Source organism: Mytilus trossulus, chromosome 14, assembly GCF_036588685.1.
Source record: "Mytilus trossulus isolate FHL-02 chromosome 14, PNRI_Mtr1.1.1.hap1, whole genome shotgun sequence".
Lineage (NCBI taxonomy): Eukaryota > Metazoa > Mollusca > Bivalvia > Mytilida > Mytilidae > Mytilus > Mytilus trossulus.
In genome coordinates, this window is record NC_086386.1 from 36,034,961 (window position 1) to 36,052,382 (window position 17,422).

The following is a 17,422-nucleotide window of genomic DNA, read 5'->3' on the forward strand; positions in this document are numbered from 1 at the left end:
GAACAAATATGATACCATAGCTAGTATATAACGGTCAAGATTTTAACAAACCAATTTGAGAAGAATCAACTATTGATAATCTATCATAATTTACTACTTGCATTATTATATTATTCAATCAAGCAACTCTATTAACTTTATGAATTAGAGCTTAATACTATTGTAGAGGTAGTATCTTGTCCAGATCTTGCTCCAGTAAACTTCGCCACTATAACTGCTGAGACTGGTAAAAACTACCAAGACCATATAACTTACGCTTGTAACAAAGGTTATGAATTGAAGTCTGGTGACCTGACTCGTCAATGTCAGGATGATAAAGCCTGGAGTGGAAGTCCTCCATTCTGCGGTAAGAACATTTGAAGATGACACTTTTAATATATATATCGTATACAATATTTCTTTTTTAAAGCATAATCATAATTTCTGTATATGCAAACGCCTGTACGAGGTCAGGAACATGATAGTTGTTGTCCTGTGCAAGGAAACAAATTTATACTAAGGTCATCCTCGAGCAATTTTGATTTATTGGTTTATTAAGATAATTTGTTTAATTGTAAAAAGATATCATACATAGTAGCAATCTTATTCTGTTCTGATTGTTTTGTTTTGTTTATTTCCATTAATCTATCTTTATTGTAAGTATTTGGAAGTTGTTTCAAAGATCAAGTATTCATAATTATGTATTATCACCTAATTGTAAATATTTCATTATTCAATCAAGCAACTCTATGACCTTTATGACTTAGAGCTTAATACTATTGTAGAGATAGTATCTTGTCCAGACCTTGCTCTAGTAAACTTCGCCACTATAACTGCTGAGACGGGTAAAAACTACCAAGGCACCATAACTTACGCTTGTAACAGAGGCTATGAATTGAAGTCTGGCAACCTGATTCGTCAATGTCAGGATGATAAAGCCTGGAGCGGAAGTCCTCCAGTCTGCGGTAAGAACACTCGGTTGAAGCTTTTAATATAAATATCGTAAACGATATTTTTTTTTAAAGGCTTGAGTATGATTTCTACATTCGAAAATGCCTGTACCAGGTCAGGAATATGACAGCTGTTGTCCATTCGTTTGATGTATTTTATCATTTGATTATGCGATTTTATTAGGGACTTTCTGTTTAAGATTATCCTCGGAGTTCAGTATTTTTTTGCTTTTACTTTTTTTTTATGACAAAACAAAATGTTTAGGCAGTTTACTATAAAGTAAAGAGGTTTCCGAATTTAATCAAATACATGTTCTTTCAATAGACAATAACATCTTTCAATTACAATATATCAAAATTCAAATTCTAAATTATGAGGATTCTTGCAAGGAAATAAAGATTCCACAACTGCAACAAGTGTATTACGATATTTCTCAACTCGAGACAGTTAAATTTTGATATTTAGAGCGCGAGGCTTTCCGAGTTTTTTTTAAATAATTAAACTGATACTGTTAAAATTCCTCAAGAATCCTCATAATTTTTCACTAGTGCGGAAAAATATTTTACTCACACCGGTCAGGAAATGTGAAAAAAACTCAATAGATAGAAAAACCAAAATATATTAAGGTCATCCTCGAGCAATTTTGATTTGTTGTTTTAGTTGGTTAATTTGTCTTATTTCTCAAAAAAAAAATATTGAGCAATTTTGTTGTATTCTGATGTTTTTTTTTTTATTTCTATTACTTTTACTTTTTCTTAAGTACTGAGAAGTTGTTTCAAAGATCAACTATTCGTAATTATGTATTATCACCTAATTGTAAATATTTAATTATTCAATCAAGCAACTCTATGAACTTTATGACTTAGAGCTTAATACTATTGTAGAGGTAGTATCTTGTCCAGACCTTGCTCTAGTAAACTTCGCCACTATAACTGCTGAGACGGGTAAAAACTACCAAGGCACAATAACTTACGCTTGTAACAGAGGCTATGAATTGAAGTCTGGTGACCTTACTCGTCAATGTCAGGATGATAAAGCCTGGAGTGGAAATCCTCCAGTCTGCGGTAAGAACACTTGGTTGACACTCTTCTACATTTGAAAAAGGCTGTACTAGGTCAGGAATATGAAAGTTGTACTTCATTCGTTTGGTGTGTTTTATCATTTGATTATGCCATTCGATTATTTGCCATTTGAATTTTCCTCAGTGTTCAGTATTTTTCTGATTTTACTTTTTCTTATGACCAAAACATGTGAAGGCACAATGAATATAGAATTATGAGGTTTTCGAATTTAATCAAAAACATGTTTCTTTCAATAGAGAATAAAATCTTTCAATTACACTATATCCAAAATTCAAAATCAAAATTATGAACATTCTGTGCTAGGAAACAAAAATATATTCAGGTTATCCTCGAGCAATTTTGATTTGTTGGTTTACCTAACTCATTTGTCTTATGTGTCAAAAAATCATATATAGCAATTTTATAGTGTTCTGTTTGTTTTTTTTTTTTTATTTCCATTACTCCTACTTGATTGTAAGAACTTGGAAGTTGTGTCAAAGATCAACCAATTATAATTATGTATTATAACCTTACTGCAAATATTTCTTTATTCAATCAAGCAACGCTATGAAAATGATGAATTAGAGATTTTTTACTTTTACAGAGGCAGTAGTTTGTCCAGACCTTAGGATTGAGCCAATAAATTTCGCTACTATAACTGCTACGACTGGTACAAGCTACCAAGACAAAGTAACTTATGCTTGTATCACTAACTATGTATTGAAGTCTGGTGACCTGACACGTCAATGTTTTGCCGATAAAACCTGGAGTGGAAGTCCTCCAGTCTGCGGTAAGAACACTGTAAAGACATTTAAATACAAAGATATTTTATTCCTTTACGCTCAGGAATAAATAATAATCAAAAATTAGTGTATACACATATTCTACAGTACAAATATAAAAGAATAAGGAGATTTGATATAATTGCCAATGAGAAGCTATGCACATAACTTCAAATGAAGTGGATAAAAGAAATTAGAAATTATGGGCAAACGTACGGCCTACAACGATGAGAATGAATGGATTATAATCGGCTATAAACGGCACCGACCTGAATAAATTTGTAATAGTTCATTTAAAATATTATAGCTAGTACCTACTGGTCTAAATTTTATCAAACCAATTTGATAAAAATCAAATATAACAGACATTATCACTGAACTAGTAATATTTGTTTAGGGGCCAGCTGAAGGACGCCTCATGGTGCGGGAAATTCTCGCTCCATTGAAGTTCTGTTGGTGACCTTCTACTATTGTTTTTTCTATGGTCGGGTTGTTATCTCTTTGACACATTCCCCATTTTCATTTTCAATTTTATTAACCAACGACAACCACTGTACTACGTTGTGTACCCTTCTTAATTCTCTCTTATGTTAGGAAGATATATTGACCAAAAACAGTCAGTATCATGTAACAGTAACAAAAAGACAGACAAATTTTCAACAAATTACAGAATATAAAAGATAACACATTCCGATTTCCTCGAATATAACCGGGATGAAATGAGGTCAAATTGTGATGTTATGAAGACAGAAATATTTGGCATTTCAAAACATGAGGGTTTACAATGTATTAGTTCAACTGTTATTAGACATAAAAAAAAGTTTTCCTCATATAAATGTACGTTTGAAAGTTGGAACGTATAAATTTTAATTCCATTTAGTTTCTTGTTGATAGTACTGTTGATTCATTAATAGTCGTTGGATACTAATTTTCGTGGATTTCGTGGGAACAGGGGGACCATGAATTTAAATGTTCAACGAATTCCAAATTTTCTAAAAGAATTATACAGACTTTGCCAAAACCACGAAATTAAATATCCACGAATATGCAAGTTTTCTTCAAACCACGAAAATTGGTACCCACGAAAATAAATGAATCCACAGTAGTCACATAAGCAATCACACCCCATCTTCTATTTTTTTTTAAATTGAAACAGTTTACGGTTACAAAATACATACGATTGTACATAACAAAAGTATTGTATTTTAAATTTGCAGAAAAATGTTATCATATTTAGCCGTATTTTGGCACAAAAATTGGATTTTTGTATCCTCAATGCTCTACACTTCGTACTTGTTTGGTTTTATAAATATTTTGATATGAGCGTCACTGATGAGTCTTATGTAGACGAAACGCGAGTTTGGCGTACTAAACTATAATCCTGGTACCTTTGATAATTATTATCAAACAAATAAATGAACACCTACAAAAAATAAAATGACAAGACTGCCACTCAAATGGTTTGTGTTACATATGATATAATATCAGTATTGCAAAACACAATTTCAAGCAGTTTTTGTTTAATAAAATACATCTTTAAAAGATTGTCTTATTAAACGAACATGATAATGTAAAATTGTTTGGAACATCCCCCCTCTTTTCTATGGGGAGAGTGAACATTTCCCCGTCGTCGTCGATTGCTAGATTTCACTAAGATCCTCTCATAAGAAATTACTAGGCTGCTATCATTGTAAGGGAATTTAGTTTTATCATTTTTTTTTAATTTGCCTGCCAACAACACGAGAGTGACGTGACTAAAATATAACTGTTGGGTAAATGAAAGGCTTTCCTATTATCTTGACAACTGATGAAGATAGTAAAACTTGGACAAAGACAAAGATTTTCAGAATATTAAGACCTACCTTCTATTCTATTTTAAATTTGTTATTGTAATTAAATGACGAAATTCAAATGCAAAAAATGATCAGCTAAACAGGATCTATAAATAAGTCAACGAAGACGAAATTGTCCAACGACAAACTATTGTGGATTTTGCCTATCATCTTACGATATATGATAAATACGATCAGCAACAAAGGATCAACCAATAGTATTGAATACTATCCAAGTCCACAATGGTTAAAGTATCTATTGTTGAAGATGCATAGATCATTTTATAAGCTTAAATTGATTAATCATGTTCTATGTATGCCACTATTCGGCTCAAAATTGATTTATGCTACGGACTTTTTATATTGGCGGAAAAGGGCGATTAAATATTTTAATTGTTTTAAATAAATGTTCTCGCCTCCTCAAGAGTTTTATTTTATGTAAATTGATAAAACAACTAAGATCTACTTTATATGCTTTGACCACCTTCTTCGTATATAATCCTCGAGATTGACACAGATTGACAACTTCAAACTAGATTTATGATAAACGTTATGATTTCAATTTTCCAATTTGCAACTTCTAATTTCTCAGCAGGATCATTAACATTTCTTAGTCATTACGTTAACCTCATACATGTTCAAACTATGCTGGACTCCGTAAGTAGGTGTATGTGACCTATGGAACAGTCATGAGGGAGTATGACTGACACCAATGCTACATAACTTTTACGATCACTATCGCAAATCGTTTGATCAATAATTTATGTCGCTCTCTCCACTCAATTATGGTCTAATCATTAGATTCGTAAGTCGTTTGACTTGTTACTTTAAATTAAGTGTCTGATTCCCGAGTTTAATTGAGTGATGATTCGCTTGGCGGGTGATGTATGCATAGAAGGAGACGAATCAATCGTCAACTCAATAGGTCTCGTTCCTTTTATAATTCCCTCAGTTTGGTGTCTTGGTTATCCTTATTTTAATCGTTAAATATCCGTCGCTTTCATTAACGCTAGCTGTAGCAAAAAGGTGACGGTTGAAGTTTGACGATTACACGCTATTTCAACCCTCCATTCGGGACCATGTGGTGTTTCGTTTATAATTAACCTTATTTACTGTATCATAAGTTATCAATGAAGTCTAATACAATTGAAAATGGAAATGGGGAATGTGCCAATGAGACAACAACCCGATCATAGAGCAGACAACAGCAGAAGGTCACCAACAGGTCTTCAATGTAGCGAGAAATTCCCGCAGCCGGAGGCTGCCTTCAGCTGACCCATAAACAAATATATATACTAGTTCAGTGATAATGAACGCCATACTAAACTCGAAATTGAACACAAAAAAAAAATTGTACACAAGAAACTAAAATTAACAAAAGTACAAGACTAACAAGTCCAGAGGCTCCTGACTTGTGACAGGCGCAAATATGCGGCGGGATTAAAGATGTTTATGAGATCAACCCTCCCCCTACATATTTTGAATTGTTTCTGATAAAAAAAATATGTCAGTTCTGAAATTCTAACCAAAGAATACTTCCATCGTAATTGGTATCATGTCTTTGCTTTTCAACGTTATTCTTTTTTGGCTTTCTGAGCGTCACTGATGAGTCTTATCATGTAGACAAAACGCTCGTCTGGCGTATTAAATATAAGTCTAGATATTTGATAACTATCAATTATACATCCATTTGACAACATATTGAACAAAACGATATTGTTTGAACACATCGTTAATTTGTTTATCGAGCATTACTTAATTCAATTTATTTTCATTTTCTCTTTAACAGGCCGTATCATCAAACCTACTAGGTGTCAAGGGCACCGTAGAAGGAGGAGGAGATGAGTACACTTGAATACGAGAAGACTATGATGCAGTATTCCTGTATCTGTTGAAGATGCATTTTTTTAAAATGCTATCAAAATGAAACCACAATAAAATTGATATGAACATTATCATTTTTTATTAATTATTTAAAAATCTATCTGCAGGTGATATTTTGAAATTGTAAAAAAAATATAATATAAATATGATAACTTATATAGTTTTTTTTATAACTAGGCTTAAATACGGAAACAGTTTAAAGGTGTCAAATAATGGTTTTGATATTGTCTCATATGAATATAATTTAATCAGTGGGTACATTTTATCAACAAATATAATTTAAAATTTTCCCTATCAGTATATATTTTTTTTTAACTAAAAAGGTTGTCCCATAAAATAGCTAATATAAAAAAAGATGTGGTATTTTTGCCTATGAGACAACTGTCCACAAGAGACCAAAATGACACAGACATTAACAACTATAGGTCACCGTACGGGATTCAACAATGAGCAAAGCCCATACCGTATAGTCAGCTATAAAAGGCCCCGATATGACAATGTAAAACAATTCAAAGGAGAAAAACAACAGCCTTATTTATATATAAAAAATAAAATAAACGAAAAACAAATATGTAACACATAAACAAACGACAACCACGTTGACGTTAACAGACCAGTGGTAGTTCCTGATAGATGAGCGTATAGTATTAGTGGCAATAGAAATACGAAGTTATACGACAAACAAATAACACATATAGTGTTCGTGTCTTTCACATGAAGAATGCATTTTATGATATATATATCAGCAATGCAAAAAGGACCCCCCGTTTTAAAAATAGAGACAGTCACAGATATGATAAACTAGACACATTTGAGAATTTTCTAAAGTTGAATGTTTTTGAAAATAAATTCTCATTTCCTACATAGGTAATGATGAGTTTAAGGATATTTTGTATATTTCTTTTCATGTTGCAATGATTATTTGTTTTCAAGTTAACGTACTACATGGATTTAACGAGAAGTTTCTGTGGCATTTTTATATTCACTGCTTTAAGGAAAATATTAACATATAAAAAGGAGATGTGGTATGATTGCCAATGAGACAACTATCCACAAAAGACAAAAATGACACAAACATTAACAATTATAGGTCACCGTACGGCCTTCAACAATGAGCAAAGCCCATACCGCATATAGTCAGCTATAAAAGGCCCCGATAAGACAATGTAAAACAATTCAAACGAGAAAACTCACGGCCTTATTTATGTAAAAAAAATGAAGTACTTTTTTAGCAAACTAAATATTGTAAGATCTTCAGTTTTTATCGAATGTTGGTTTTATATAGGTCGCTTCTATTTTTCATAGACGTCGTCTTGATTTCGACTTATGAGAGAAAATTATCGTTTACTAGTATCTTCGCCTAACTTTTATTATCATTAAATTTGAATCAATCTCATATCATAATGCTACTGTAGAAAACACACCATTTCAATCTGAGATAAACCACCTATGGTACAATTGTGTAATGTAAACATGTCAAGTATGCACTATATTAAATTCCGATTAGAATTATTTTAAGAACTATGTCATCAAAGAATGTCCAAGTCAGGAATATGACAGTTGTTATATATTCATTCATTTGTTGTATTTTATATTTTGATTTTGAATTTCGTTAGGAAATTTTCGTTTTGAATTTACCTCGGAGTTCAGTATTTTCGTGTATTCCATGTGTTGTCAAATTTATTGGGAAATAAGAACTCCACCAGTAGTGGCATCGACCCAGTGGTTTTAGATAAACCCATCATAGATACCAGACTTGACATTTTGTATCATTCAATTGATCCATGGAATAAATAAATTAAGATAACATCTTTTATGGCCTGACTACATCTTGACCGATTTCTTTCCGCGGGGAACGATGTTTCGATCCTTTCAAACGCGCCGCAAATTTATGTAGCTGATTTCGACAATGAAAGGCTTTTCATTTTAATCCAATATACAACAATGGTTCTTTTTTTTCAGTTTCATTGTTATTCTTATGTGTGTTTTTTTTTTTATTGGGGATGGGTTTTTAAACATGGAAAACAATGTTAAACACAAGGCATTTCTAAATTAAACATCTAAACAACGCAATTTAAATATGGTCATAAAGCGGCATACTTATAGGTGACACGGTAGTATTTGCATTCCAGAATTTAGGTTGTTCCTTTGTGTACCTTACTTAAGTCAATGTATTTGAACAGTTTGGTTAGACCAACAAGTATCAACTGAAATTGTTTTCCCTTACTGAGTGAAGAATCAGATGTTAAAAATTATGAAATCATTTTATGTATAAGTGAAAACGATTTTTTGAGATTTTATTTTAATGTTGTATTCACTGCCTGTTATAAGATATTAAAGCACAAGTGGCCTTAGGTTTTTAAAGATAGCAAAAGAAGTAAACTGATATGATACATATTCAAGTTTATTTGTGGATAGTATAAGAAAGTACTTCAGTTAACTGTGTATGTAGAATTTTGGGTAGTCTTAGGACTTGGGGGGGGGGGGGGGGCCTAAAAAAACAACCTACCGTGCCACCTATAAAGGAATTTAAAATATAGAACGACAAAATGTTAAATCATTAAAACAAGCAGACACAATGAAAAAAAAAATCCGGGTACAAGGTACATTATAATTTGCGAGCTATCTCTGAAAAAAAAATATTAACATGTCTATAAACACCAGACTAAAACAAAAATGATTTTTTTTTTACCGTATCATAGCCAACCATTCTCTAATCTTTGTTATATAAATTGTCTAAATATTATGACGGAATATATTTTCTGAACAATAATGATAATAGCAGAAACAACTGGTAACAGACGCATTGTAATAAAAAAAAGCAGGTTATATTATTGCATACTGTTTATTACTATGATTTAATGTATGTATGTTAGATCTATTGTGTGAAACATTTGATATGCTATTATTGTTAAACTGTTCAAATATGTCAAATGAATACTCTAAAACTATTGAACTTTTCTGTTCAATAAAATTCAGCTGTGACAAAATAGACCTCCAATTTAATGGCTAGCAAAGTTCAACAAAATGTCATAAAGTTTGGACAGCGGTCGACCCACTTTAGCAGCTTTTTACGTGTAAAGCAATAAGGCACAAACGAGTACCATATTTATAGTTATATAAAGGGTAAATGCAGATCATATATAGTTTAATGCACATGTACATCATATAATGAAAATGATCATAACAAGACAGTTATGGCGTTCCATATTAGGACATTATTAATAATAGAAATAGTTTTGTCACAATAAACATGTTTTTATTTTTTTTATATGGCCACAAGCTGCTCTTCCACCATTATAATTATGTGATTTTTTATATACTGTCATTAATCTCTAAAATTGTTAAACGTGATAATTTTGAAAAGGCATAACTATTTGCACAAAGTCCTGAAACTATATACCTATGAGAAAAATTGCGTTGATTGATAATGTTGGCTGAACAATCATTTGAGAATCTCTGTTTGCTTTCAGACGGTAAATATAGAAAGGAGAGACGCATGACTGAATCATTTACTAGCTATTGTCTTTCAGTTGATAAAATATCAGTATTTATATAAAATTATCTTATCTGTTCAAATTTGTCAAATGAGTGCTCTAAATAAAATTGAGAATGGAAATGGGGAATGTGTCAAAGAGACAACAACCCGACCAAATAAAAAAACAACAGCAGAAGGTCACCAACAGGTCTTCAATGAAGCGAGAAATTCCCGCACCCGGATGCGTCCTTCAGCTGTCCTTTAACTTTTCTGTTCAATAAAACTTCAGCTGTGACAAAAATGACCTCCGGTTATATGCCTAGCAAAGTTCAACAAAATGTCATAAAGTTTGGGCAGCGGTCGACCCACGTTATCAGCTTTATGTGTGTAAAGCAATAGGGCACAAACGAATACCATAGTAATAGTTATAAAAAGGGTAAATGAAGATCATATATAGGTAAATGCACATGTACATTATATAATGAAAATGATCATAACAAGACAGTTATGGCGTTCCATATTAGGACATTATTAATAATAGAAATAGTTTTGTCACAATAAACATGTTTTTATTTTTTTAATATGGCCACAAGCTGCTCTTCCACCATTATAGATATGTGATTTTTTTATATACTGTCATTAATCTTTAAAATTGTTAAAAGTGATAATTTTTAAAAGGCATAACTGTTTGCACAAAGTCCTGAAACTATATACCTATGAGGAAAATTGCGTTAATTAATAATGTTGGCTGAACAATCATTTGAGAATCTCTGGTTGCTTTCAGACGGTAAATATAGAAAGGAAAGACGCATGACCGAATTAATTACTAGCTATTGTCTTTCAGTTGATAAAATATCAGTATTTATATAAAATTATCTTATCTGTTCAAATTTGTCAAATGAGTACTCCAAAAACTATTGAAATTTTCTGTTCAATAAAACTTCAGCTGTGACAAAAATGAGCTCCGATTATATGCCTAGCAAAGTTCAACAAAATGTCATAAAGTTTGGACAGCGGTCGACCCATGATAGCAGCTTTATATGTGTAAAGTAATAAGGCACAAACGAGAACCATATTTATAGTTATATAAAGGGAAAAGGCACATCATATAAAGGTAAATGCACATCATATATAGGTAAAGGCACATCATATATAGGTAAATGCACATGTAAATCATATAATGAAAATGGTTATAACAAGATAGTTATGGCGTTCCGTATTAAGACGTTTTGAATACTAGAAATAGTTTTGTCACAATAAACATGTTTCTATCTTTTTAATATGGACTTCCACCATTATAGATATGTGATTTTTTATATACTGTCATTAATCTTTAAAATTGTTAAAAGTGATAATTTTTAAAAGGCATAACTGTTTGCACAAAGTCCTGAAACTATATACCTATGAGGAAAATTGCGTTAATTGATAATGTTGGCTGAACAATCATTTGAGAATCTCTGGTTGCTTTCAGACGGTTAATATAGAAAGGAGAGACGCATGACTGAATCATTTACTAGTAATTGTCTTTCAGTCGATAAAAGATCAGTATTTATATACAATTATCTTATCTGTTCAAATTTGTCAAATGAGTACTCTAAATAAAATTGAGAATGGAAATGGGGAATGTGTCAAAGAGACAACAACCCGAACAAATGAAAAACAACAGCAGAAGGTCACCAACAGGTCTTCAATGTAGCGAGAAATTCCCGCACCCGGATGCGTCCTTCAGCTGTCCTTCAACTTTTCTGTTCAATAAAACTTCAGCTGTGACAAAAATGACCTCCGGTTATATGCCTAGCAAAGTTCAACAAAATGTCATAAAGTTTGGACAGCGGTCGACCAACGTTATCAGCTTTATGTGTGTAAAGCAATAGGGCACAAACGAATACCATAGTAATAGTTTTATAAAGGGTAAATGCAGATCATATATAGGTAAATGCACATGTACATCATATAATGAAAATGATCATAACAAGACAGTTATGGCGTTCCATATTAGGACATTATTAATACTAGTAATAGTTTTGTCACAATAAACATGTTTCTATTTTTTTTATATGGCCACAAGCTGCTCTTCCACCATTATAATTATGTGATTTTTTATATACTGTCATTAATCTTTAAAATTGTTAAACGTGATAATTTTTATAAGGCATAACAGTTTGCACAAAGTCCTGAAAATATATACCTATGAGGAAAATTGCGTTAATTGATAATGTTGGCTGAACAAGTTTTTGAGAATCTCTGGTTGCTTTCAGACGGTAAATATAGAAAGGAGAGACGCATGACTGAATCATTTATTAGTAATTGTCTTTCAGTTGATACAAGATCAGTATTTATATAAAATGATCGTATCTTGACTTAATGTTAATATTAATTGATTAAATGTTGTTTTTGTTTACATCGATACGTTATTTAAAGTTATGAAAACAACTTGAAAATATCACATTTTCACAAAACTTTCAATTCGTTTATATTACAAACAAACGAGCTTTAACACCTTAATTTACAGATCTTTTATAACAAAAATGAACATCTTTTTTATTTCAATTTCGAATGCAAAGAAAATATTGAATACAAAATTATTGCAAAAACTGTCAGTGAAATGAAAACAGTTTTATTTCGATTGAAGTTTATATTTTTTGTTTTCCTTTTTTATTCTAGTTAAAGTTTATTGTACATCACATCTGGACATTTAAAAGTAAATATAAGTGCTTAGAAATTACAGCTGTAATGTTTCAAATGGACAAAAATGCTTTCATTTCAGTGGCAATTTCTGCCAGAATTTTATGTGTAAATTTTACTTTGCATTTTTATTAAAAAAAAATAAGAAACTAGTACTGTTGATTCTATTATTGAGATTTGTTACATTTTTTATTGCTTCACCATCAATTTAAATCATTTGACAGAATTGGATGATTTGACTTGCAGCCAATAAGAAATATGCATTTTTCCGTAGAGATTAAATACTGTGAAAATTCAAGAATTGTGATTGTAAAAAAATAAATAATAATAGACAGCTGATCGCAGGATGAAGTGTCCTAGAGATTCCGTAGGACCATTTTATTCTGACGAATATATTGAGAGTTTATGTATGTGTATGTGTATATGATACATTTTTTTATAAATTTATTTTAGCATATTCTTCTGTTGCAGGGCATGTATTTACAGCGACATTACCTTTAGGTTGCACATCAGTGTCAGTCGGAAGTCCAATCAAATACACCCTTATTAATCCAGCTAGTATTGGTTCTGAATATAATACCGCTACGGGTATTTATACTGTTGTAAAACCTGGTATTTACTCCATATCTGTGTCCATGATGTCAGGCATTCAAACCTCCTCTCACCTTACTATAAGGAAGAATGCAGATATTTTGGTGTGGTTATACACTAATAATGATTATGATATGGCATCTCAAACTATCAACATTAATATGGCAGCAAACGACAAGATTTCTGTAGTAGTGAACAGTGGTTCGAGTCTGTATAGTGTTTATAACACTTTCAGCGTATTAGGGCCAATAGAATAAAAATATACGTTGGGCCAAACAATATAAGCAGTGAATATCATTTAGAAAAATTTACCATTCTTTTTTTATAGATTTTAAGCTAACACACGCATTCAAAGCGATGTTTAGACTTGTGTGTACCTTATAGCTGAAACAAAACGTTCATTCGATGTATGTATTAGTATGATGTATTGCATTGTATTATGACTTCAAATCTGTGATAAATATATAAACCTAAGACGGGTTGAATAAAGGTATGAGTATTACGTCAATGAAACAACCAAACGACACATATAACCAACAGAGTTTAAATATTTTACAAATCGATTATTAAATTGGAAGCTGAATATCATTATAGTGGAAATACAACCTTAAGATTCATTACCTAAACAAGCTAATGTAAAATGAAATGCCGTGATTAGTATTGAAAAGTAAAATCACAAAAATACTGAACTCAGAGGAAATATCAAAACAGAAAGTTCCTTTTCAAATTGAAAGTGGATACATCAAACGAATGGACCCTATATGGTTCGTCGTATGTTTGAAGCATGTTCCAAATGTCAAATTGTCCAGCCAAACGTATAAATTAATCTTTGTCTTTGGTTTGATAAAACACATTTTATCGTACTCAGACCTATATTTGTTTACTTTTCACACATTGTGACATTGATAGAAATAGGTTTTTTTTTTTAATGGCACTCATACCACATCTTCTCAAATCTATTATTTCTTATGTTTGGTATTGCTAAGCCCTACGTTCTAACATACTTCTTTCAAAAACATTAAATAACCCTCTTATCAAACTGTTTACAGTTTTCAGTCGTGTTTCATAAAACAACTTCGCATTTTGTTTTGTTTAGATGATTATCGTAGTTAAGCTTTGCATTTAGTATGGAAAGCCATTACTGTCTTCTTATGTTGATTGTTTAATATGATTGGTGTTTATGCTCTGTGTTCATTAGTATGTATATTATGTTCAGTAGTTTCATATTATGTTCAGTAGTTTCATATTATGTTCAGTATTTTCATATTATGTTCAGTAGTTTCATATTATGTTCAGTAGTTTCATATTATGTTCAGTAGTTTCATATTATGTTCAGTAGTTTCATATAATGTTCAGATATCATGTTCAGTAGTTTTGATATTATGTTCAGTAGTTTTTATACATGTATTATGTTCAGTAGTTTTCATATTATGTTCAGTAGTTTTCATATTATGTTCAGTTGTTTTCATATTATATTCGGTAGTTATGACATTATGTTCGGTAGTTATGACATTATGTTTAGTATTTTTCATATTATGTTCAGTAGTTTTTATATTATGTTCAGTAGTTAATCAGCAGTTATGTTAAGTAGTTTGTCTGTTAGAATTGATAATATTCTGTTGAAGAAGGAACATTGGACACAAATAAACTCATCATAGATACCAGGACTAAATTTAGTATATACGCCAGACGCGCGTTTCGTCTACAAAAGACTCATCAGTGACGCTCCAATCCAAAAAAAGTTAAAAAGGCCAAATAAATTATGAAGTTGAAGAGCATTGAGGGTCAAAATTCCTTAAAGTTTTGCCAAATACAGCTAAGGTAATCCATGCCTGAGGTAGAAAAGCCTTAGTATTTAAAAAAAAATCAAAAATTTGTAAACAGTAAATTTATAAATATAACCCTATCAATGACAATTCATGCCAGCACCAGAAGTGCTGACTTCTGAGCTTGTGATACCCTCGGGGAAATAAATCTCCACCAGCAGTGGCATCGACCAAGTGGTTGTAAGTAAACTCATCATAGATACTAAATTTAATATTTACACCAGACGCGTGTTTCGTCTACAAAAGACTCATCAGTGACGCTCGAATCCAAAAAAGCTAAAAAGGCCACATAAATTACGAAGTTGAAGAACAGTGAGGACCAAAATTCCTAAAAGTTTTGCCAAATACAGCTAAGGTAATCTATGTCTGAGGTAGAAAAGCCGTAGTATTTAAAAAAAAATCTAAAATTTGTAAACAAAGAACACACAAAAGATTATCATATTGTTGATATCGATGAATATTTTAAGCGCAGGCATTTGACCTTAATCCTTTGGTTTTACCAATAAAATACACATAATAAACATAAGGGTACCAACATTGCTAGTATTTTGAACTGTTTTCATCTATGTTTAATTGAGAAACGGATAAGAGTTACCATTTTGGGATTATTTTGAAAATGCGTCATTATTTAGTTCAACAAATACATATTTGAATCCATAAGTATACCGAATCCTATTGTTTTTACTAGAGACACTATCTGATGATATATAATGTGACTGTTTTGTTAATATTTTAAAAAATATTTTTTTTTTTAAATCATGTGTTACCCAGAAGAGGGACGAAAGATACCAAAGGGACAGTCAAACTCATAAATCTTAAACAAACTCCCAACGCCATTGCTAAAAATGAAAAAGACAAACAGAAAAACAATAGTACACATGCCACAACATAGAATACTAAAGAATAAACAACACGAACCCCACCAAAAACTAGGGGTGATCGCAGGTGCTCCGGAAGGGTAAGCAGATCCTGCTCCACATGCGGCACCCGTCTTGTTGCTTATGTGATTACAAATCCGGTAAATAGTCTAATTCGGTAGGTCAAATTCATGAAAGGGAAGGGGATTGTAGTTACGACGTAAGGAACATATCCGATATCATTTGTGAAACGGTTATTCCATAACGGTCAACCAACTCGTGATGGCGTCCGTAAAATTTACGAAGGGATGATTTCAACTTCACCATTTGGAACTCTTGGTTTAATAGCTTCCTTGTGAGCAGTAACCCTCTATCAAGAAAATCATGATAGGAAATGCAAGCACGGGAATATCGTTTCAATTGGGAGATATATACCCCGTATACAGGTGCTGCTGGAATGTTGCTACTTAGAAATGGAAAGTTCACAATTGGAAAGCTGAAATCATCTCTTTTGTCGTAAAGTTTTGTCTTCAACCGACCCTCATTGTCAATTTCTAGATGTAAGTCAAGATATGAAGCCGACTTAATTGTATCTGTAGTATCCTTTATCTCCAATTCGATGGGATAGATGCGTTCCACATAGTCACCAAATTTTGAATTGTTTAGTGAAAGAACGTCATCTATATAGCGGAAAGTAGAGTTAAAGGATATTGCTGATTTCTTATCTTTCTTCCTAAGAAGTTCCTGCATGACGTCAGCCTCATAATAATGAAGAAACAAGTCAGCAAGTAGAGGGGCACAGTTTGTTCCCAAAGGTGTTTGTGGAGTAGAAACACCCTTTTCAAATATTTTATTTGAAAATATTTTTTTATATTTCAACTTATTTTAAATTAGTTTTACTTATGTGAGGTGTTCAAAGTCTTTTCAATGCGAGTTTACAATTTTAGTTAAAACTATTCCCTCTATCCTTATGGAAGATAATATTTTCAAATAATAGATAAAAAAGGGGGTTCTCTCCACAAACTTCTAGGTGTTGTAAGTCTTGTTTGTTTTGTCTTCCTCTTTTGATTCATTTGTATATTCCGTAGTTTAAGGTGGTGTCCATTTTGCTGCTCTAGTATACTTATATTATTGTTTAGGGGCTAGATGAAGCCCGCCTCCGAGGGATTTTCTCGCTTTGTTTCTGTTTTTTGTTTTTCTCTTTAGTTTGGTTGTTGTCTCTTTGATACACTCCGTATTTCTATTCTTCATTATACTAGTTATGTTGAAAGACGTGTATAACAGCAAATTATAAAAAGACGATTTATTTAGTTTCTTAGACAACCTTTATGATTTCTTCTGCTTTTTGTGTAAATGGGTGCAATATCCTTGGATAGTCTTTATTTGACGACAATACCGTTACATGATTATAGTTTTAAGATTGAGTTTAATTATTCATTCAATAGGTTATAGATAATGCATATTTTTAATGCAAGTTTTTTCTTGTCGTAGAACAC

General features: G+C 31.7%; 1 protein-coding gene across 20 annotated transcripts in view; it reads left to right on the forward strand.

Annotated features, from left to right (window-relative positions):
* Positions 1-17,422, forward strand: part of LOC134696113 (CUB and sushi domain-containing protein 3-like) — a 119,890-nt gene that overhangs the window by 71,980 nt on the left and 30,488 nt on the right. For 13 of the 20 annotated variants that reach the window (XM_063557718.1, XM_063557714.1, XM_063557719.1 and 10 more), the window contains 4 exons: positions 167-346; positions 765-944; positions 1,815-1,994; positions 2,596-2,781. In XM_063557718.1, coding sequence (XP_063413788.1) covers positions 167-346; positions 765-944; positions 1,815-1,994; positions 2,596-2,781 — 726 coding nt within the window. The remainder of the gene's footprint in view (positions 1-166; positions 347-764; positions 945-1,814; positions 1,995-2,595; positions 2,782-17,422) is intronic. The other 7 variants (XM_063557722.1, XM_063557732.1, XM_063557716.1 and 4 more) reach the window with 5 other exon arrangements.